Source organism: Branchiostoma floridae, chromosome 11 (assembly GCF_000003815.2).
Source record: "Branchiostoma floridae strain S238N-H82 chromosome 11, Bfl_VNyyK, whole genome shotgun sequence".
In the NCBI taxonomy this organism is placed as follows: Eukaryota; Metazoa; Chordata; class Leptocardii; order Amphioxiformes; family Branchiostomatidae; genus Branchiostoma; species Branchiostoma floridae.
Window position 1 is genome coordinate 20,189,987 of NC_049989.1, and position 23,343 is coordinate 20,213,329.

At 43.3% G+C, this 23,343-nt stretch overlaps 4 protein-coding genes across 8 annotated transcripts in view; all 4 read left to right on the forward strand.

Moving 5' to 3' along the window:
* The window catches only part of LOC118426659 (DBH-like monooxygenase protein 1 homolog), an 11,689-nt gene extending 10,337 nt beyond the window's left edge, over window positions 1-1,352 (forward strand). For all 3 annotated transcript variants that reach the window (XM_035836176.1, XM_035836177.1, XM_035836178.1), the window contains one exon: window positions 391-1,352. In XM_035836176.1, coding sequence (XP_035692069.1) covers window positions 391-552 — 162 coding nt within the window. In that variant the 3' untranslated portion in view covers window positions 553-1,352. The remainder of the gene's footprint in view (window positions 1-390) is intronic.
* An 875-nt stretch (window positions 1,353-2,227) lies between these two features.
* On the forward strand, window positions 2,228-6,632 carry LOC118426173 (zinc finger protein 260-like). Its single transcript, XM_035835435.1, has 2 exons — window positions 2,228-2,431; window positions 3,338-6,632. The coding sequence occupies exon 2, from the start codon at window positions 3,341-3,343 to the stop codon at window positions 5,123-5,125; it is 1,785 nt and encodes a 594-aa protein (XP_035691328.1). The 5' UTR covers window positions 2,228-2,431; window positions 3,338-3,340; the 3' UTR covers window positions 5,126-6,632.
* A 3,011-nt stretch (window positions 6,633-9,643) lies between these two features.
* The window catches only part of LOC118425268 (glutathione hydrolase 1 proenzyme-like), a 23,423-nt gene continuing 9,723 nt past the window's right edge, over window positions 9,644-23,343 (forward strand). Inside the window, exons 1-11 of one of the 2 annotated variants that reach the window (XM_035834060.1) lie at window positions 9,653-10,165; window positions 12,474-12,694; window positions 13,581-13,776; window positions 14,201-14,361; window positions 15,171-15,320; window positions 15,769-15,905; window positions 16,054-16,241; window positions 16,670-16,776; window positions 17,895-18,025; window positions 18,361-18,483; window positions 18,950-19,208. In XM_035834060.1, the coding sequence (XP_035689953.1) occupies window positions 9,945-10,165; window positions 12,474-12,694; window positions 13,581-13,776; window positions 14,201-14,361; window positions 15,171-15,320; window positions 15,769-15,905; window positions 16,054-16,241; window positions 16,670-16,776; window positions 17,895-18,025; window positions 18,361-18,483; window positions 18,950-19,090 (1,776 nt within the window). In that variant the 5' untranslated portion in view covers window positions 9,653-9,944 and the 3' untranslated portion in view covers window positions 19,091-19,208. Of the gene's footprint in view, window positions 10,166-12,473; window positions 12,695-13,580; window positions 13,777-14,200; window positions 14,362-15,170; window positions 15,321-15,768; window positions 15,906-16,053; window positions 16,242-16,669; window positions 16,777-17,894; window positions 18,026-18,360; window positions 18,484-18,949; window positions 19,209-23,343 lie in introns of those variants that run through there. The other variant, XM_035834061.1, reaches the window with a different exon arrangement.
* LOC118425270 overlaps window positions 21,519-23,343 on the forward strand; it is a 3,062-nt gene continuing 1,237 nt past the window's right edge. The window contains exon 1 of one of the 2 annotated variants that reach the window (XM_035834063.1): window positions 21,519-21,870. In XM_035834063.1, coding sequence (XP_035689956.1) covers window positions 21,650-21,870 — 221 coding nt within the window. In that variant the 5' untranslated portion in view covers window positions 21,519-21,649. The remainder of the gene's footprint in view (window positions 21,871-23,343) is intronic. The other variant, XM_035834064.1, reaches the window with a different exon arrangement.

Below are 23,343 nucleotides of genomic sequence, written 5' to 3' on the forward strand. Positions count from 1 at the left end.
TAGAGAGAGAGCCGTGTAGTTCAATATGATTTAATATGTATATTGAGTGGCACGGCAGGCACGGGGCACTGCCTGTTCATGAGTATATATATATATATATAGAGAGAGAGAGAGAGAGAGAGACAGACAGACAGACAGACAGACAGACAGACAGACAGAGAAAAAGACAGAGAGTCAGAAAGAGAGAGAGTCAGACAGACACAGAGAGAGAGAGAGAGGGAGAGAGAGAGAGAACAAGAGAGACACAGAGACAGGGAGACAAAGAGAGAGAGAGAGAGAACAAGAGAGAGACAGAGACAGGGAGACAAAGAGAGAGAGAGAGAACAAGAGAGAGACAGAGACAGGGAGACAAAGAGAGGGTATAACCCGTGCCTATTTGAATCTCCTCAGATTCTGTACACAAAGGAGAGCCTGCTGCCCCACCCGACAGTACCGGCCGCCGCACCAGTCTTCACCTGCAGCACGTCTTCGGGGACTGTTGGGCCTCAGCTGTCCGCACCACTGCCTTTCATGGCGGTCATGACTTCTTTGACAATCCTGTTCACACTGTAGCCGCCGCTAATTGCCGTCTCGTAAACGGTCAAGCGACGAGCCACATGCCACTGGTAATAAATCTGCCTGGAGATTATCAACTGTGTTGCTTCTGCTGGGCGTCTTGTCATGAATAAACTATGAACTTTTATATTGCTTCCAGATAATTGTGAACATTTCCAGAAACAAGTGTTCTTAAGATGCCCTCACGGGACATTAGGGTAGCTCTGAGAAACATGACCCGAAGTTGTGATGGTAAAGAATACAAGTTTACATTGTGTCGTCGTCTATATGATGTCGTAAACCGCATTTGTGGTTATAGTTTGCATTTTTTTAAACCTTAATTACTTCTTAGGTTAAGTTCCAAACGTTTAAAAGTTCATGTTAGCTTTTTTACCGCTTTTTTGTTATCTTCTGTTCATCTTGTTGTCGCCTAGCAACATCGGTTGAATTAACAACGAATTGTATCTTAACTGTAGTAACTAATGATATAAACCATGTAGTGCGAAGATCTTAGTTTTTTTTATGGATCTATTTAACCTAAAATATATATGCCTTCTAGCATTTAGAGAAAGAAGGCTGGAGTATATAAGTGGCCACGTGGAGTGTTGATGTTTAAAACATGCACAAGTCAGTTAGGTGTTACAAAACACGACCATCCAGGTGAAAACTCCTAATCAATGTCTCTTATACACAGAATTATGTTTATCGTGGTTTGCACGATGTAATTTTTTAATTGTTATTTTCTTCTACAAGCTTTTTTTCTATCATATAGCATGTTAATCGTGCCTTTCGTAATAAATCTATGAGCCTGGACAGGACTTTCGTTTTTTTTCTCTCCTTCGTCTACCAGTTTAACGTTAAGTTTTTCAAGTTTGTAAATGCTGTGGGTGACAGGGACGTTTGGAGAGAGTAGACCTGGTCCGGGCAAGTAGCCCGCGACGATAGTAAATGCTGTAAAAAATTATCAACGTCAGGAAATATAGAAAGCGTAAGACTTTGTTCCGACGGTTTCATATTTTATTGTCGGTGAGTAGACTGGCGTCAAACGGTAGTTGCGCTGACTAAGGCCCAATCTAGGCACAGTTTTTACCGATATCTGTGGAGATGTCGGGAGGGATCTAGAACGTAGGGGGTGGGACACCCGTGGCGCTTGCAGTCATAAACATATCGCGCGATTTTCAAAATGGCGTTGTATGCTAATGAGCCTTCCAGAAGTCGGGACGAATCTACACGCGCGCGAGGTTGTCGGGGACCCCTGCTAAGCTACCGGACCTTTCAGGAGAAATTTTACCGATATCTTGACGGCGAAATTGCTGTTCCATCTAAACGCTGAAAAAAAGCTGTCGGTGAGAGGTCGTCAGCTCACCGATATCGGGAAAAACTGTGTCTAGATCGTGCCTAAATGGCATTTTCTGCAGTAATACGTACGGCCGGTGCTCGAGAGATTATTGAATGAATGAAAATCCTTTATTGTACATTAGGCTCAAACAAGCTAAGTACAGGTCGTAGTGACAAGGCACAATTTATTCATTATTATCATTGCGCGATGTTCAGAGAACGAACCCCGTTCAATGTAATGGGGTTGATTGCAGGGATTTTCAAAGAGCCGGAAACATTGTTGGTGTCGGTTCCTATTTTGTGTTGCGTTGGTTATATTTTGTTCGTACAAGTGAATATCGATTAGGGTAATCAGGTTGCCCTTTAATTGACCTTTTCCATCTGACCTTTGACACGTAAGGACCACATGTTGTCAGCATCCCGGGAAGTGTCGTTTGACTCCTTGTTCATTGCTGAAAAAATGGGGAAAACCGTATGAGAGTTAAAACTTAGGAGAGGACCCTTCTCAGAGTTCAGAGACAGCTTTCCTGTACATGTGGAATCCAGATTCACTATATAGGTGAGCAACACTTTGTTTTCTGCTAAAAAGGCAGATATGGAGCTGAGAAAGATTGAGAAAGATGAAAAATTCTGTCAGAGATATTGTGTTAGAATTTTCTGCTTTTGGTAATTTTTTGATAGATTAATCTGTCATTTACGACCCTCTCTGAATATTTATGGTGTATACTTTTCTCGACCATGCTTCAACATGTCCAGAGTCAATTTGCATATATATATGATATATTCGTCAAGAGTCCGGTGGGTCGTTTGCATAACAATACCATTTCACTGAAAAGCATAACTCGAAAAGCCTTGCATGGATCTTGATGATATCGTTGGTCACGTTCGACAATGGCCCCCTACGTATACCGGATTTAATACGTCGTGTTCTGATAGCATGCTATAGATTATAAGCTCTTGGGCCGAGAATAGATTTGGGCCCACAGTAGTTAGCTTGGCGACTGCAGGGGTCAGTTTAGTTTCAGCCTCTAAGTCGTTAGAAGGGATTGACGGATCGTCATCATTTTAGATATTGTGATAGTCTAGAAGTACTAGTGATGCTTGTTGATAATAAATTGATTTTTTTTGCAAGGTCATATTCGGAGGCTAATTGCAAGTACATGATGGAAACAAAGGAGACAAACATGTGACAATGAACATTATTGCAAAAAGAAGCTTCTCGCGATCGAATAATTCGTTTACTATTTCTAATTGCATTCGGTTCGACTTCTTTTTAAGGAAGCAGAGGAAGACGAAAATCACAACTTTTTCTATAATTTGTGTTTTCTCAATTTTAAGAAGAAAGAGTCTTTGTGTTCGTCTGCGAATGTGGAGAAGTTGGAATGTGTCTATGTGGATTGTTTCGGTTTGGTTAAATGAATACTTGGAAATAGTGAACCTATTGACAGTATTTTTCCACCATTAGATAATGGAAGCGACTGAAGTTGAGCATCTGAAGGCACTGGGGGAGACCAGCTGTCCTGAAACTAACAACGGAAGGACAGGAGAGGAACAACTGAAGACTCACAGTGGAGAGAAACCACACCAAGGACCTTCTAGTTCTACATCAAGGAGGCGTGACCTGAAACGGGGTCATGCACCAGGTAAAAGTGAAAGTGGGAAGAAGCGTAAGAGACACAGCTGTCCGTATTGTGAGTATGAAACAGACATTAAAAAGACGATGACTTTGCACATCAGGACCCACACTGGTGAGAGACCGTATAAGTGTCAGCAATGCGACTACTCAGCAGCACAGCGGGGAACCCTGAAACAGCACGTGCAGGCTGTGCACACCGGTGTGAGACCGTATCAGTGTCAACAGTGCGACTATTCTGCAGCACAGAAGGGTAGACTGAACCAGCACGTGAAAGCTGTGCACTCCGGTGAGAGACCTTACCGCTGTGGCCACTGCGACTACTCAGCAGTCCAAAAGGATGCTTTAAAAAGACACGTGGCCAAACACACAGGTGAAGGAAAAACTAAAGTTAGAAAGGAGCGGAAGAAACACAGATGCCCACACTGCGAGTATGAAACAATAAGAAAAGAGTCGATGACAGTTCACATCAGGACCCACACTGGTGAGAGACCGTATCAGTGTCAACATTGCCACTATTCTGCCGCACAAAAAACTCAAATTGCAAGACACATCCAGAGTAAACACACCGGTGAGAGACCTTACCAGTGCGGCTACTGCGACTTCTCTGCATCAAGGAAAGACGGCCTCATCGTGCACATCCGGACGATACACGGCGGGGAGAGACCCTACCAGTGCAAGTTTTGTGAGTATTCAGCACAACAGTCCGGTCACCTGAAAGAGCACGTCATGGCCAAACACAGCAACAACAGGCCGCACAAGTGCACCAAGTGCGACTTTTCGTCGGTAACCAAAAAATCGTTAAAGCGGCATATTATGACTAATCATACCGGTGAGAAACCTTACAGCTGTGAGTTGTGCAGCTATGCAGCCAGTGAAAAGAGTCTGTTAAAGCTGCACATGGCTAAACACACCGGGGAGAAACCTTTTAAATGCAAAGTCTGTGATTATTCTACTGCAGCAAAGTCATGTTTGAAATCTCACTCGGTCACACACACCGGAGAGAAGCCGTACAAATGCAAATTTTGTGATTATTGTGCAGTATCAATGTCTTATTTGAAAAGCCATATGGCCAACCACGCCAAGGAGAAACCCTTCCACTGTGAACACTGTGGCTTCTCCACAGCGCGAAAAGAAATTCTGAGGGGACACGTGGCCACACACAATGTTGAGAAACCATATAGATGCGAGCTTTGTAATTTTTCTACAAATCATAAGCACGACTTGAAGCGGCACATAGCCACGCACACCGGCGAGAAGCCATACAACTGTGATATATGTGGCTATGCGACGTCACAAAAACACTACCTCAGGGACCACATGACAAAGCACACCGGTGAGAAGCCTTACCAATGTGAGCAATGCGGCTATTTCACAGCCCAAAAAGCAAGATTGGCGAATCACATGAAAACACACACCGGTGAGAAGCCGCACAAGTGTGAGGTTTGTGATTATGCTGCAGCAGTGAAGGGTACATTGAGGCAGCACATGGCCACACACGCTGTGGTGAAGCCGCACAAGTGTGACCAGTGCGACTACTCTGGAACGCTGAAGGCTCATCTAAAGAGACACGTCAAGACCAAACATGCCAAGGAGAAAAACGAGAGTGTAGCTGCCTAAAGAAAGTTTGAAGAAATCAACAAGCAACCTCTACTACATTCCTTCCTTTTCTTTTGAGATGAGAGCTTTATTTTGGTCTTGGCGTTAAAAAACTGAAAGTTCAAAACAAACAACAATGGCCGTACGCTCGCCCGAAAGTAGCGTTTCATAATGAAAGTGTACATTTTAAAATTATGTTACAGCTATAACGAGAAAGTTACAGTTTGACAGAAGAAAAAACATTCGCTGTTCTCTAATTGATAGTATAAAAGTACGCCATTGAGCAATCCATCGTTTTGGTGGGAAAAAGTTATTATTTAATCCTGTATCAAAGAGAAGCCAAAGGCAAAAGCGGCTTCGTGTTTTGCCTCTGATGCATTAGTGGATTTCTTACTCAGAAATGTAGAGAGATGTTTCTAGATATTTTGTTAGTTTTTCTAAGACCCTATTTCCTGTACATGCCCTCACAAGGGAATGGAAAACAAAGTAGCTTTAATACCAAGGAATCCGTCATCAAGGATTGGGTCGTGTGCAAACGGACAGGATTTGACTGAGTGCGAAATTAGAACTGTGAGAGCTGAAATTGATATCAGATTAACGTTACATAAAATACTGCTATAAGTTTATATTCATTCATTGTTATTATAACATGTTTATACTTTCAGTCTTTCTCCTAAGCCTCCCAAGTTTTATTACTGATGTAAAGCGTCGATCTGGTAAATGTACACAGGGAAATGTGAAGATGAGTATTAAAGGAACCTTCTTCTTTTTTCTCTACCATCCAGTCGATATTTTGGATTTGTTCAGTTCTATTATCAGTTGAAATGGCACTTAGTATTGATGTAGTATTGTTGAATAGATCCCTCGTAAATGAGAAATGACATCCAGTTCATTTAGCACTGTTGAGTCAATTCCTAACGTCGTCAAACCCCAAAATTCACCTTAAAGTTTGTTGCATTGCTACAGCCAGTATAGTTACCCATGGGGTTAATGAATAATGATAGGACCCCCCCCTCATTTAAAATAAATGTCTTTGCCATTCATATCATTCATCGACAATAGATCGTTTTCACAATGACGTCACAGTCGCGTTCGAACGTTCGAACGGCCATGTTGGATGATAAGCGGCTCGATCTCCACACGGCTGTGTGTGCACGTGGTGGACTCGTACGTAGAAAGAAGCCTTTTTTTTATTCAGAAACAGACTGGATGTTTGCCGTGCTTACTGCGACTTCCATAAACACAGGACACGGCCTACTCACCGTTTCTATTCAACAATATTACCTACAGTCCGTCGGCTTTTCAATAACTTGATTAAACCACTCTCCTAACAGCCCACCAACAGTAGCCCTGCCGCGGAGTTTGTGCATGCTTTCTTTTATTTTTTGGGAGAAAGTTGGTTTCTGGTACAGGGTATGTCATGGACGTATACCATGTTACACGAAAATGTCAGCAAGCTTGTTCTATTTCTTCTTCATAAAACACGGCACATCGCGTCCTGAGCTGTGAATGATATTTTCACCATTACTGCCCCCGATGTTCTGTCGATAATCAAGCGAGGATTAAAAATTGTTTGGCTTGTTCACGAGGAACGAAATTCGAACTTTTTTTACCCACGATTGTGTAGCTGGTAGAACAAAACAAAAATTTCTTCAGTCGCAAACTTTACCTATTAAGTAAGGCAAGACAAAACATGTCAATACACCTCTCACGCGCATCTCAATCGTTGTGTCAGTTTTACGTTCAGCACGGCCCAGTACGCTTACCTAAAAGTATGAGGTGAGGTGTGTATTGTGCATACGACTGGTACATGATCATATGAAGAAAAATGTCAATACGGACCTCATATGGACTTGATATATACGCTCGTGTGACTGCACCTGAAGGATGCGGTCACACATGCGTATACATTCAAGTCCGTATGAGGTTCGTATGAAATTCTTAGCCCCCACCGTGCTCCACAGGTCGCTGGGAAAATAAAATTGGACAAATATATACAGATAACATGCCAGAGGAGTTAGATAGGTCGCAAACATACTCCCTCGGCCAACTAACTTCTCTAGCATGTTATCTAAGTGTCTATATTTGTTTAATTCCTGCTTTTTCCCAGTGACATATGTGAAGCCTGATAGAGACAAATAGTCCATAGGGACCTCATATGAACTTTGATAAAGATTCTTTATTGAGACACGACAAAGGTACAGAGACTTTCGTAAGGTCTACATGTACAACAGATATACGCACGTGTGACGGCACCCCTACACAAAACTTTGACCGAATCTCGCACGATTTTAGTATTGAATCGACAAAGTGTGGTGTGTCTTCCAGCGAGCTTTGCACTTGTGGCGAGGGAAGTTTCTACAAGTCTGGTCGAGTTCTGTCACCTCCATGCCGCGACGGGCACTAAACGCAATTTGGCATCTGACTAAACATGTGCTAAGCATTCTCAGAGTTTGAATTTTCAGTATTAAGTGCAACGTTACAGTCTGTCGCAATAACATCAGCGCTAGCAGCCCTGATTCGTATGTTAAACGTTATTTGATCAACTGAATAGTAATTTTGTAAACAGACCTTTCTAATACACATGTTGACAAAGCCAAAATACGGAAAAAAGACGCGCGCACGAACTTATTTACTACCACTATCCCGCTGGTCCCCACTATCCGCTTGCCTCACGGAGTTAGGGTCGGGGAAGCGCTAAATCTTGCCCCTTGTTAGGCAAGTGGACAGTGAGGGCCAGCTCGTGCGCACATGCGGTGGGGATTGGTAGCTAGTCCTCTGCACGCCGCCTGTCAGTAAAAAAATATCACCCAGGGTAGCGGGCCAGGTACAGTGAATGATCGCGGTTTTTGCGAGGCCGCTTCACCGCGAACTCTAAACCACCGCGAACACTCCATTTCCCGCTACCGCAAAAGTAAATCCAGGCGATCGGCACCAGCATTAGATCGTTGAAAAAATTGCCATTTTTAAAAGTATATAGATCAAGACGTATTATTGCAACTTTGTCCTGATTATTGCAACCTTGGCTACATCACTTAATGATTCACAGAATGGAGACAAAACAGCACACTTGAACCCGCAAGTAACTTTGACAGCGCCGTTCTGTGTTCTAGTCATCCAGGTTATCATCCAACATGGCGCCCACGCGTGATCGAACGGTTTTCGAACGTTCTGTGAAAACGATCTATCGAACAAACAATGGAACGATCCTGTCGAACGCCATATCGAACAAATAGAACCCCCTATTCTATTTCGAACACCTCCGTCAAAAACAGCCCCAGCGGGACAGAAATGGCTTTCTTTGACGGAGCTGTTTGAAATAGAACAATGATCGAACAGGGGGCGGGGCATCGGGATCGGTCCATTTCTTTCCCTCTTTTCTTATCTAATGGAGCTGATAGCATCATTAAATGTTTTGCCATGTACAGTCGGCGGTGATGGTTTAAAATAATGTACACCAAATATAAGCAGTGACACCTAAAGCTACAGCACAATATGAACCAAAAGTGAAAGTACTAGTATACCATAGGCCATATACATGTGCATGATACAATGTATAAGGTGTCCTGTACTACTCACCAGGGAAGCCGTTAGAACAAAGGGCACAGGTCATTAGTACTGGCCGCTGTGAGACCCCCACGACCACCGCGTTGGGTCGTGAGAGTGAGTGAAATACTAAATTTAGTATTTGCATAAATGCGTAGATAGATGTTTAGATAGAGATAGGTACTATGTAGAAATATATACAAACAAAAAAGCTTCATCACAATCCGTGGCGGCGCCATAAATCATATTCGTTAAGGTTCAGACTACTAGTCCTAATTAGATGTTTCGCCTCTGAGTGATCACCGCCTCAGGGGATGCGGGAATTAGTCAGATAGCTATACGCTGTTCCATAAGTGCAAGCATTGTGACAACTATGCAGTGTGTTTGTATCCGTGTCTGTGCCCGTAGCGTCGTGTGTGTGTGTGGCGTAACTGGCCTGGTAGAGCGTTCGGCTCGAAATCTCTAGGTCCCGAGTTCGATACACGCCGTGCCCCCGACTTTGTGCCTAGCCTCCATAGCAGGCTCTCTATGGCCTTTTGGGGAACTTTTGCTGGCCATTTCCATCTACATGGCCGGCTGTCAGAAAAGGCCAGCAATCAGCGACCCAATACAAAAAGAAATGGCCAGCAAAAGTGCCCAAAAAGGCCATAGAGAGCCTGCTATGGAGACTACTTTGTGCCCTTGTGAAAGACACTTTACACGACTACCTCACTTCTCCCAGGTGTAAAAATGAGTACCTGACGTCAGTCGGGGAGGTAAAATAAAAGATTTCTGTCTGTATAAGCTACTAACTTGAGTGCAGTGACAACTACCCGCCTATTGTAAGCTCTTCGCAATTCAGCCCCTGGCTGCAAAGAGTGAGTAGTCGGCCCACCAAATAACCAAATAAGCAATAACCAACTACTCAGTGTGCTTGTATCTTCCATAGCAAGCAGTGGTACGGTCCCGAAAATGGCAGGCCCGTTGCGACCGCTGCGATTTAGCTTCTTAGTTCCGCACTGAAAATATGTGTGTAAATTTGTCCATCGTGGAGATTGCGTTGGTCAAGCGCTCGGCTGATGTCATAGCTAATACATTGACCAGAAATGCTCAATATTATAATTGTTGTTGTTGTGAGGGAAGTCGTGTAGTAGTGCATATTCCCAAGGGGGAGATCGGTACCACATCAACGGGTTCGAAACCAGAGCATCGGGGTATTAATCGAACACCTGTCGATTGGGCCACACAACCCCACAACCATACAAACATAAAGCCCTGCGTCTTGTCCGACTGGTTCTTCTTTGTCGGGTGAAACATGGAGACACTTGTCACTACTCGCGGCGTTCTCAAAGTCACAATATTTGCTGCTGTAGTCCATCTACTGGTGAAAGAGTTTCGGCATCGGCTGGACGCGGATGTGGCCGTGATGATCCCGCCGTGCGCGCGGCCACAGCCGGTCGGGGCGGATGTGACGGGAGGCCCGTACACACACGGGGCTGTCGCCGCCGACGCGCTGGAGTGTTCTGCCATCGGCAGGTAGGTCACTGGAACCTTTGTTGACAACGACTCTTATTTTCTAAGCATATGTCACGCTTTTGTACGTGTTTTGTACGTTTTTTTAAAACATTTGTCGCTTTTTGCGCAGATCCTATCATAGGTGAGTATCTGTAACAGGGGCGTAATTTCAGGAAAAACGCACCAAACAAAACCAAATTTGCCTGGACGCCTGACGTGACTGAATCTACGGCAAGCTCCTCGACTACAAGGAAAACATGCCCCTTATGAAATTTTATCACACCTGTATGACTTTAAGACCATAACTATTCCCCCCTCATAGCTAGACCATATTAACTAAAATAAGTCTTTCTTTGGGGACAAGACTGACTCTCACATCTGCTTGGAGACAATAACGCAGTTTACAGGTAAGTATCTGAAAAAGGAAAAGTCTCCAGATAAATAAAAACTACTCTGCCTAGGACTTAAGTAATCATGACGCCGTGTGTTAGGTGTTAGTGTATCTTAAGGTGTAAGGTGTTATGTTAATGTGTAAATAGTCTCAATTTAATGTGTCCAGGAAGACTAGTGATGCTTTCATTCATTCATTCATTCGTTCGTTCATTTATTTAACCAGGAAAAACACATGATACTCACTAATAGAGATCGTTTGAATAAATGATAAACAATGGCACCGTGTAGTAGATAAAGTAGTGAAGATATGTTTGAAAATGAAATGCGACACGACTTTGCGTGTGTACAACAGATATGGCTGTTTTCCTTTTCTCGTACCACGCTGACGTGTCGCTACGGTGAGAGGGGTTGTCTTAAATGACCTCATATGACCTCATATGGTTGTTAACTTTTTCTCGTACCGCGCTGACGTGTCGGGTTTGTCTTAAATGACCTCATGTGACATCGTATGGTTGTTAACTTTTTCTCGTACCGCGCTGACGTGTCGTGTTTGTCTTAAATGACCCCATGTGACATCGTATGACTGATAGACAGAAAAATGTTGTGTTTCCGGTTGCTTGACCATCCTCGGTAAAAAAAAAACACTAAACTTTCTGCGGGTCCGAGCGCAGGAAACGAGCACTTCAGTCGAAATCTATAACAACAACAAAAATGAAAAACGGAATCCATACTTAAAAGTATTTCTTTGTGGACAAGACTGACTCTCACATCTGCTTGGAGACAATAACGCAGTTTACAGGTAAGTATCTGAAAAATTAAAAGTCTCAAGAGAAATAAAAACTACTCACACGCCGTGTGTTAGGTGTTAGTGTATCTTTAGGTGTAAGGTGTTATGTTAATGTGAAATAGTCTCAATGTAATGTGTGCAGGAAGACTAGTGATGCTTTCATTCATTCGTTCATTCATTCATTCATTCATTCATTCATTCATTCATTCATTCAACCACTAAAAACATATGGTACTCACTAATGGAGATAGTTTGAATAAACAATAAACAATGGCACCGTGTAGTAGATAAAGTAGTGAAGATATGTTTGAAAATGAAATGCGACACGACTTTGCCTGTGTACAACAGATATGGCTGTTTACCTTTTCTCGTACCGCGCTGACGTGTCGCTACGGTGAGAGGGGTTGTCTATAATGACCCCATGTGACGTAATATGGTTGTTAACATTTTCTCGTACCGCGCTGACGTGTCGGGTTTGTCTTAAATGACCCCATGTGACATCGTATGACTGATAAACAGAAAAATGTTGTGTTTCCGGTTACCCTACAAACTTTTTGCGGGTTTCATGCGCAGGATCTAGGAAACGAGCACTTCTGTCGAAATCTATAACAAAAACAAAAGAAAACAGAATCCTTACATATCCTGGCTGCAATAGAAACCTAATATTGGTCTAATCACCTTTGAAAATTCCGTTTGTACGTACAACGTGCATAAAGCCACAAATGATGTGACCATTGGTTTCTAAATATAAGTCAGGACTGCCTGAAAGCAGGTCTAGCTTCGCCCTGATTGTACACACAAAGTGAAATTGAATGGCTGTGAGTCAGTTGTGAGCGCGGTGGGGACTCTAACTCACACGAACTCCTATTGTTACCACTTAGCGGTGATCCCTTACACAATTTTCCCACTGACACATTTAAGTACAAGTATTAACCCTATCCAGACTGGGCTTTTTTGGCATTCCCTGGACTGAGGGAGGGGGGTGGCTCATTCGACTGTATAACTGTGTTTTACAGGGACATCCTTAAGAAGGGTAGTTTGGCTGTGGACAGTTCTGACTGGTGTTGTGTTTTATTATGAGGGACATCCTGAAGAAGGGCGGTTCGGCTGTGGACAGTTCTGACTGGTGTGACTGTACGTGTTTTACAGGGACATCCTGAAGAAGGGCGGTTCGGCTGTGGACAGCGCCATCGCGGCGTTAGCCTGTGTGGAGCTGGTTCACGGCCACAGCGCGGGGCTCGGCGGGGGTTTGATCATGACAATATACAACAAGGAGACAGGCACAGCACAGGTCATCAACGCCAGGGATAGAGCCCCTTCCGGCGCCTCAACAGACATGTTTGGGTCGAACAACGCCAGCGCACAGTTCGGTAAGGATACGTATGCGTTTGTGGTGCCGCCACACGACGGCCAACTGTAGTTATTCTTGGCCGCTAGGTCCCAATTGCACATTTGTGCACTGTATGTCCGGCCGGATAGGGCCACGGGTAGGGCCGGCCGGGTTCCGATACCACAAATTGGTGGCCGTCACATGCCCTGTAATTAAGTAGCTTATCATCTGTGGTATCAAAATACAACACTTGACGAACTAGTTTTTCCCCTGTCCCGGGTTAAATCGTTACGCATGATGACTACAGAGCGGGCCTTTCTTCTTAATAGGGGCAGAGGTCACTCGATTTCACCACTTGTGCTTTACGCACGTTGCCTGCTGTTCGTGTCACAAGTAAATGCCCACATGATGCTGGGTATCAATATAAGGGCAAATATATACGTTGGCTTTCCAGTGATAAATGATACATATTAATTGACAAGATCAAATTTCAGGTGTCGATTTCTCGTATAAGTTTTACCCTATTCAGATGGGGGGGGGCTTTTGAGGCCTGCGGCAACTTTCATGTCACGTGACGCCAGAACGGCTTATGCTAGAGCCACCGGATTTGGTGAATTTAGTTGGCAAAATTTTCACGAAGTTTGAAAAAAATTCCATTTTTTTTGTCTTGCAATGGCAGCCGTTTGTTGACAAGTATTCTGATAGCTAATTTCGGTTCTAACAATCTATATTACGGCTAATTCATTACATAAGCTAAAAACAAGTAAAGTATAAGTAAATTAATACATAGAATGTGATAACGATACGTGAAGGAAATCAAATAATCAATAGAATGGATTATATAACGGAAGGATAAAAATTTAACATATGAGGTACAAAAAAACTACATACGGGCGTAATGATCCAAACACACCTGTATTCCGCAGGTGGGTTGTCTGTGGCAGTACCGGGACAGGTCCGAGGCTACTGGGAGGCTCACCAGAGGTACGGGAAGCTGCCGTGGAGGGACCTGTTCCTACCGACTATCCAGCTGGCGGAGGAGGGCGTCTGTATCGGCAGGTCTATGGAGAAGGCTATCAAAAAGAACCTCGAGTTCATCAAAGATCCGAAGAACCACTTATGGTGAGTCAAAGGAACTCTCATTTTTAAGCATATATTATCATATCATATCATATCATAGTCTTCAGATAAGAGGGAGTATATTGCCTAATTCATTAAATACACGTCTCTAACCCGGGTCCTGAGTTTATATTAAGAGTTTATGTTTTTCCATACCCCCACCTGACCACCTCCAGTGACTGCCCAGCTTTAACTTAAGGGGATTTACAGTTTCGACTGCTACAACATTCACTGGGAGACTGTTTCAGGAGTTGATTGATCTGATGCTGATGGAGTTTCATCCGGTTGGCGTCTTGGCTTCGGGTTTGGTGATCTATGATGGCCTCGTATGATCTATCAACATTGAAATGGAGATTCTACACCTATTAAAGTATTGACACACGCTTGGTTACCTAACGTTAACGTTTCCTCACCTTTCTTCCCGAAGTGACGTGCTGTGTGACGAAAACAACAACGTCATGGGAGTGAACATGACGGTGAAGCGGCTCCAGCTTGCAAAAACGCTCCGTGCGGTTGCTGATGGAGGTGTAGACGCCTTCTACACAGGTGACATCGCCAGGAATCTGGTGAAGGACATACGAGACGCAGGTATTGTAAATTTGCTATGGCAAAACTGTATTATTTTGCTGGCGTATGTATGCGACGCCATTTTGTTTTTACAGGTTTGCGACAGCAAAATGTAGGGTATCCGCAGGTGATTCAATTTGCAGCCTCTAAACAATGGTTCCCTATACAAACAAGAGGAGAAAGCAACTGTTAATAACTCAACTTTCTGACGTTACTGGCACACAAACATACCCTCATATGAAAGCCCGACATCTCAGCTATCCGACAAACCACATTTCGGCATGAATCTAACGGTGAAAACTTCCGGGAAACTGAAAGATTGACCCATGACCTCAAAACCGCACCACAACCCAGTGAGGAGGCCATGTGCTAGGACAAAAAAGTCCCAACATTATACCCCCTAAAAACCACACAAACTCAGCTTTTTGGCCCTAATCACAAAGTAGAAACCCTCCCCTGTCACACCCACCTCAAAACTGCCAGGATTTCTACCCATTTGACCAGGAAAAAAATCTTGAAGTTTTAGGCCCTGAACTATATCTTACTTATGCAACACCTAACTGATAAAGACGAAGGTCATGTCTGTAATAGCATAAAGCTGTGAATTCTCCGATCGTTGAAAATTCACGAAAATGCCCAATTTGTAGACTATGCCAACATAGTCTTCCGCACCATTGAACTTACATATAACGTTTGAGATAGAGATTTTGCTTACCGAATTTGCCGAAGCTCTATACCTTCCACATTCGGCACCTTGTAGTACAGCCAACTGATGATATTAATGAGGCTGTTGGAACGTTCTCGAAGCATGTTTATTCTATATGTTCTAGGTGGCATCATCACCGAGCAAGATCTCCGCGACTATCGGGCGGAAATATCGGACCCTCTGAAGATTTCTCTGTCGGGTGGACTGACGGTGCTGTCCCCGCCCCCGCCCTCATCCGGAGCTGTGCTGAGTCTCATCCTCAATATTTGGGACGGTGAGAAGCAGTATTGGCAGTACTGAATATGGAACAGTAGTAGACATAGTAGTAGCAGCTGCAGCAGCTAGTCGCTGTTGTTGTTTTGCTAGCAGTAGTAGTAGATTGAGAAGTAGTAGTAGTGGTTGTTGTTGTGGTGGTGGTGGCGGTAGAGGTAGTAGTAAAAATAGTAGTAGTAGTAGTAGTAGTAGTAGTAGTAGTAAAAAGTGTAGTGCCGTTTATGTCGTATGTAGTAGTGGTGATTAGTACAATAATTATAGTAATAGTAGTAGTAGTAGAAGTAGTAGAAGTAGAAGTACTTTCCGCAGCAGCAGTTGTAGTAGTACAGTGGACTGGTAACATTTGTTCGCTCAGCCAAACGGCCAAATTCTGAAGAAGAAGTGTACTCAAAATGAACTTAAGAACAATACATTTAGGGAATAACAAGGTCCTTTCACCCCTTCACCAGGATACGGCCTGAACGCCTCCAGTATAGACGGTACAGATAACCAGGTGCTGACGTACCACAGGATGCTGGAGGCCTTCAAGTTCGCTTTCGCCAGGAAAAGCGAGCTGGGAGATCCGGACTTCGTCGACGTGAAAGAGGTAAAGAAAAATCTTCCAGGAACCTTACAGGATTCTTTCCTAGAACTGTCACTCATTCTAATTCGTTGCCATCAAATACTGTAGGCCCTAGACACAGTGATAACAACACACTGCCCCTACAGCGTTACTACCTTTACCTTTCCTACAGGTTGTGAGGAAGATGACGTCCAAGTCGTTTGCCGACTCGCTGCGTCAGCAGATCAGCGACACCATGACGCACCCCTGGCGGTACTACGACCCTGTGTACCACCTTCCCAAGGACGGCGGCACCACACACGTCTCCGTCCTGGGGCCGGGCAACGACGCCGTCTCCGTCTCAAGCACCATCGACCAATAGTAAGTGCTAGCCATCACTCATACACAAACACACACACACACACACGCACACACAAACCATTGCCAGCTTTACCCGGTATATATATATCATCATTTGTGTGTAAGTCTAAAAAAGCTAGCTGTGCTTTTCATATTCATATTTCAATATAAATGAGCTTTTGGTGGTATTTGATGGTCTGACTCCATCCTATGGGTATTGTGTTCCACTTTCTGTTGAAAATTGTGGAATATTTCAAGCAAATAACAATGTATGGTTCATTTTATATCGCAAATGATAAGGGGACAGTTGATTAGGCAGGAGGGCCAAAAACTGACTTACGTAGACTTAGAGCATGAAAGCCTATTTAGTATGGATAACAAGATTAAGATTCCAGTTCACATCCAAGATAATGCCTGACGACAGAGTCACTGTCTTGTTTTATTTCCAGTTTTGGCGCAAGGTTCCGCTCAGTTTCCACAGGAATCATCCTAAACGACGTGATGAGGGATTTCAGCTTTCCGGGAATGAACATATACGGCGTTCCTTCCTCCCCAGGTAATAAAAACTTCCCCACAAAAAAACTTCCCAAACAAAAGGATCTTATTGTAGATATACATATGAACGAGAACCCTTTTGAAGTTTCCGGACATGACCATACACTACGTTCCTTTGAGCCCAGGTAATACAAACTGCCGCCATGAAAATTCCCAATCAAGAGGATGTCTTATTGTAGTTTACAGGCAATTCTAATGGGTCCCGTACATACAGAATTGTCTGAATAGAACATGCGTGAGTACATGTGGACTAGAACCCTTCCTAAATTCCCGGGGATGGACATACACAACGTTCCTTTGTGTCCAGGTAATAATAACAACCAACGAAAACATCCCACTCGAGTGGTTCTTTCATTGTAGTTACATGTAATGCTAATGGATCCCGTACATACAGAATTGTCAAAGTAAAACATTTGCATGTACATGTGGTCTAGAACCCTCTTTTAGTTACCCTGACTGTGTGTCCCAAGGACCATCGAATCGAAGATGGACGTCACTATAAAATCCTAAAGGCTCGGAAAGGATGTTGGATTAAATAAGTAACATATAACCTGTCTTGATGAATGTTAGACAACCAGGTAAGCAATTTTCAATTCAACAGACCCCTACCACAATACTCTGTCTTTTGGTATATCCAATATGTGCTTCTATCCTAGAAGCGCTTCTAGAATACAAGACCATCAGGGATAGGTTTGCATCCCAGTTGTGCTTATATCCCAAAAGCGCTTCTGGGATATCCAGAACACGTCGCAAGCGATATTGGAGCGCGCTCTGAATATCCTGACTGTTATATCCCAGATGATCTTGTATCCTAGAAGCGCTTCTAGAATACAAGACCATCAGGGATAGGTTTGCATCCCAGACGTGCTTATATCCCAAAAGCGCTCCTGGGATATCCAAAACACGCCACAAGCGATATTGGAGCGTGCTCTGGATATCCTGGTCTTGGTCTTGTATCCTAGAAGCGCTTCTGGGATAGAAGCACATCTGGGATAGGTTTGCATCCCAGATTTGCTTTTATCCCAAAAGCGCTTCTGAGATGGAGTGCATCTGGGATAGATCATCTGTGTTGGCTAATACGCCTATAATCAGGATATTTGCTACCCTCCCGTCCCACAGCTAACTTCATCCAGCCAGGCAAGCGGCCCATGTCGTCGATGACCCCGTTCATCGTGCTGAACAGTACAGGTGATGTCAGGCTGGTGCTGGGTGCCGCTGGAGGGATCAGGTGTGAGACTGCCTTAGCTTATGTGAGTCTACATTCATCGTTTATTTATTTATTTGTTTGTTTGTTTGTTGGTATTGCATACCCTGTAAACACACTTGTAACACACTTGGTTTGTTCTGACGAAGCATATCTAGCAAGAGACAGAGTTATTTGATCCACTTATAACGCGGGATGAGCGACAATTCTTTTCAATGTGTGATGACTTGTTCTAGGTGTGGCTCTCCGCAATCACATAGCCTCATTTAATGCCCTTTCTATCCACAGAAACGTAATAACGGAAGCTATAACTTGATATTGTTTGTTTTTGCCCAATGTCTTATATTAAAGTTGTTATTCTACAATTTTCTTTTCCAATAGACGACGATGCACTACCTTCGGTTTGGAACCAGCCTGGCATCAGCCATAGAACTGCCGCGCCTTCACCACTCGCTCAAGCCGAACAAGATCTACACTGAAGTGGACAGGCCTTTCGAGCCAGAGGTGGGAGGGATTTTTTTTCATTTGACGAAAGAACACCTGCCCGTTGATAAATGATTTTTGCATTGCTGAATGGGCAACCGACAGAACTTATGGTGTACAAATTGTGTAGTATTTTTTGTGGATTGGGTATTGCCCATTACGCATATTTTACCAGAACCTCGTAGTTGAGGTTATAATTACCATACAGTATCTTGTGTGGATGTGTGACCTAGGCTATTGTTATAGCAGCAGCTTAATGGATGCCCTGACAAATCATTCCAGCCATCCGGTACTGTCTTTATCGTTGAGGTGCCTTGTAAAAAAACTTTCACCTTGTACACTTGACGATCAACAGGGCTTCCCCTTGATAGACATAGGCTATTTGGGCAGCCCTGGCTGCATGATTATATGTAGTGAAATTGATGAATGAAATAAAATCGATGAGGTGGAAATACTTGTTGCGAATTTACCTCCCTTATCGTTGCAGGAAGTGTTTGCTGGCCTGACGGAGATTCACCGTTGGAAGACGACCGATTACATAGCCGTACTGCAAGGCGTGGTGCAGGAGGGAGCCTCTATATTCGCACACTCCGATTCAAGGAAGGACGGGCATGCAGCAGGATTCTGATCACTAGCCTAAGTACCATCTTCCGTAGTGACCGCTGGCTCACTACTTTCGCTTAGCTGAGTACCATCCTCCGTAGTGACCGCTGGCTCACTACTTTCGCTTAGCTGAGTACCATCCTCCGTAGTGACCGCTGGCTCACTACTTTCGCATAGCTGAGTACCATCCTCCGTAGTGACCGCTGGCTCACTACTTTCGCTTAGCTGAGTACCATCCTCCGTAGTGACCGCTGGCTCACTACTTTCGCTTAGCTGAGTACCATCCTCCGTAGTGACCGCTGGCTCACTACTTTCGCTTGCTAACCAGCGGTCACTACGGAGGATGGTACTCAGGCTATCTGATCACAGACGGAGATTATCATCATTTTTTTTGGTAAAATGGAAAGAGAGAGAAAGAGTTACTTTATACACCTGTGATACATGCAATTTCATATTTGTACTGTATTTGTGGTCACAATATGATTTAGCTAGTGAGCTGCCTAGTGCCCTGTTCCTATTCGAATAAGGTCAACGTCAAATTAATGAGTTTAGACAAGTCTCTGCTGATTATGAAACATATCTGCTCTTACTTTTTCATCGTCACAAGGAAGATATAGATAGAATTCCAATTCATAGTATATTAAAATTTCTGTATTACTCGCTTGACAATACATAATGTATCTCTCAGCTAATATTCCTTTGTTGTGATCTGTACTTAACGTAATAGGTATGTAACTTTATAACTTTGGTACACAGGAATGGTCTCCATTCGGTCAATAAAGCTTCCTATGACTAACATGCTTCTGATGTCAAAATATGTTTAATTTTAAAACTCGGAGTAGATTTTAACAATCATTGTCAAGTTGGTGTCAAGGTGCAAAAATCAGTTTATTGTTGTAATTATCTATAGGATAATTTTATGTTGTGTGCTTGTTACACTAAGATACGTGTAGACAAGATGAGAAGGTGATTTGTACGAACCACTGTAAACCTTGTAATGGCTACTAACCAAAATCCCTTCATTTTAGAAGTAGAGTTTTCCTATTAACTCACTCTGGTGGTAAGAGTCTTCAAAGCGGAGTATAATAAATAAAGTATGAAGCTCCTGAAAAATCTATTGTGTGGTCAATTCGTTACATCATACGTATGTATTTATTTATTTTTCTTCTTCCTAAGCACAAGAGCTATCTAACACCCCAAAAGTATGACCATAGCTTGTTCAGAAGCTGAGAAAACACACCCGGAAGTCGCGCTGCAGTACCTAGGGAAGCCGCTGGGGGGCCCAAAATCTAATCATTACCAGTTTTCATCACACCCTACCAACACACCAAGCATGAAACCAATAATCAACCCAGCCTTTCTCGAGTTATCTTGTTGATTGACAAACGCAGGGTAAACTAGAGTTCCACGACCCCATACATTCGCCAAATGATCCTAGCCTTTACAAGTGCTGTGTTAATTGTGTGTTTCCTTAATTATGCAAATAAGGTTCTCATTTGCATAAATTATATTACTTGATCATCTCCTCCACCAAACAACAGGGGTACACATCTATGTTAAGAAAGAAGGCTTTTATCGCATTTCCTGATAATTTATGCAAATGAGGACCTCATTTGGATAATTAATGTTCAACGATGTTCACCTGTCCATAACTTCCCATAAGAAGTTTCCATCATTTACCACAATGACATTATAGCATTTTCTCATTAATTATGCAAATTAGGTCCTTATTTTGCATAATATATATCTATCAATATTCTTCTCCTTCTTTGTTACAAATGTCACATGTTGCAATGGTCCTATGATAGAACTTAGCGTGTATACATGATTTTCTAATTAATTATGCAAATTAGATACCAAATTGCATAATTAATACGTAATTATGTGAAACATTACTAAAGCTATCTACATACCAAAAATCATAACAATCTGCCAACCCCTTCTTGAGTTATTCCCTTTCAAAGTCTGGCACTAAACCTGCCCTGCAGTTCCAAAACAAGCCGCTAGGGGGCCAAAACCTATACCACTAACTCTTGGCATCAAGAGCCGTCTACCATTGAAAAATCATAGCCGCAGCATGTTCAGAACTCGAGATATCAAACCAGGAAGTTCCGCTGCAGTACCTTCCCAGGCCGCTAGGTGGCCCCAAATCTAATCGTTTCCAGGTCTCATCAACACCTACACACACACCGAATATCAATACAATCCAGCCAGGCGTTCTCGAGTTATGCTGGTCTTCTACACACACACACACACACACACACACACACACACACACACACACACACACACACAAACGCTACCCAAAATATAACCTTCTTGTCGAAGCGAAGATAAATATAACCTCCATGACATTTCATAGAGGCAACAATAAAGCTTCAACACAATCCGTGTCATTAAAGATCTTCGTTAACGTTCAGACTACTAGTAAGTCCTAATTAGACGTTTCGCCTCATTGAATGCAGGAATTTATAGCTGTAGGCTGTTTCGTAAGTGCAACCATCGTGACTACATGTATTCAGTATGTTTGTATATCTTCCATAGCTGTGTCTTGTTCGACTGGTTCTTCTCTGTCGTATGAAACATGGAGACACTTGTCACTACTCGCGGCTTTCTTAAAGTCACAATATTTGCTGTTGTTGTCCATCTACTGGTGAGAGAGTTTCGGCAGCGGCTGGACGCGGATGTGGCCGTGATGATCCCGCCGTGCGCGCGGCCCCAGCCGGTCGGGGTGGATGTGACGGGAGGCCCGTACACACACGGGGCTGTCGCCGCCGACGCGATGGAATGTTCTGCCATCGGCAGGTAGGTCATTAGAACCTTTGTTGACAAGAAGCTTTTAAAGTAAAGAAACTAGTCTCCTTCAAAGAAAAATGATTATTTCTTTGGGGACAAGACTGAAGGAGATAATAACGCAGTTTACAGGTAGTTGTCTGAAAACAAGGGCCTCGTCTCAAATCAAAACAAGCTCGACTAAATCATCTGCCAGGGGATTGAGTAATCATGACGCCGTGCGGTAAAGTGGTGAAGATAGAAGAACTTTAGAAGGAGAACTTTGTTGCACGAAACAAACAAAAGGAACGGAGTCGAATCATGCAGGAGCACTTACTATTATGTATTTTGTACCATATGTGTTTAAAATATGTGAATCGGCTTCTTAGGACTTTAAATGATGTAAACTGTACCTCTGTTATACATGTATATGTTTTGTATGACCCTCTCCTTTTCCTTCATGACCTCAACGAGGGCCTATTTGACATTTCATGAATTTAAAAAATTCAAACAAACAAACAAAGTATCTTAATGTCCAAACAGAAGCGGTAGCAGTCTGGTTTGTTTTAAACGTATTTGGCAGTGTTTTATACGTTTGCTGAAGATTTGTCGCTTTTGCGCGGATCCTATCATAGGTGAGTATCTGTATCGAGCGCGTGATGTCAGGAAAAGCAACACCAAATTAGCCAGGCTTGTTCCAGGGCCGGCTCCTCGGCTAGAGGGCAAACCTGCCCCCAATAAAATCTTATCGCACCTCCATGAGCTAGACCATACAACTACACATCCCCCCCCCCTTTCATACAGAGACCATAACTAAAAAGTCTTTCTTTTGAGACAAGACTGACTCCTACATCTGCTTGGAGATAATGACGCAGTTTACAGGTAGGTATCCGAACAAAGGGCCTCGTCTCCAGAGGAATGAAAACAAACCCGACTAAATCATCTGCCTGGAGATTGAGTAATAATGCCACCGTGCGGTAAAGTAGCGAAGATAGAAGACCTTTTAAATTAGAAGAAGAACTTTATTGCACAACAACTGTACATCGTACAATGTATGGCAACAGCTATGGCACAAAGTACGAGAGTGTTCGAGAGTGAAATGCGACACGATTTTGTGTGTGTTCAACAGATATCATGGCTTTTAAACTTTTCTCGTACCGCGCTGACGTGTCGGTACGGTGAGAGGGGTTGTCTTAAATGACCTCATATGACCTCATATGAATCAGATGTCACGGCTTTTAAACTCTTCTCGTACCGCGCTGACGTGTCGGTACTGTGAGAGGGGTTGTCTTAAATAATCTCATGTGACCTCATATTCATTCATATGACTTATAAACAGAAAAAATGTCGTATTTCCGGTTACCCGACCAACCTCAGTAAAAACTCTCATAGCCTATATGCGGGGTCGAGCCGAGGCAAGGCCAAGGAGCACCTCTGTCAAAATTCAAAACAAAATAAAACAGAATCCATACTAACATACCGTCTTTTTCACTGACTACCGCTAGA

Excerpts from the sequence above, each read along its gene's own strand:
- LOC118426173 (XM_035835435.1), top strand. The coding sequence starts at position 3,341 with ATGGAAGCGACTGAAGTTGAGCATCTGAAGGCACTGGGGGAGACCAGC.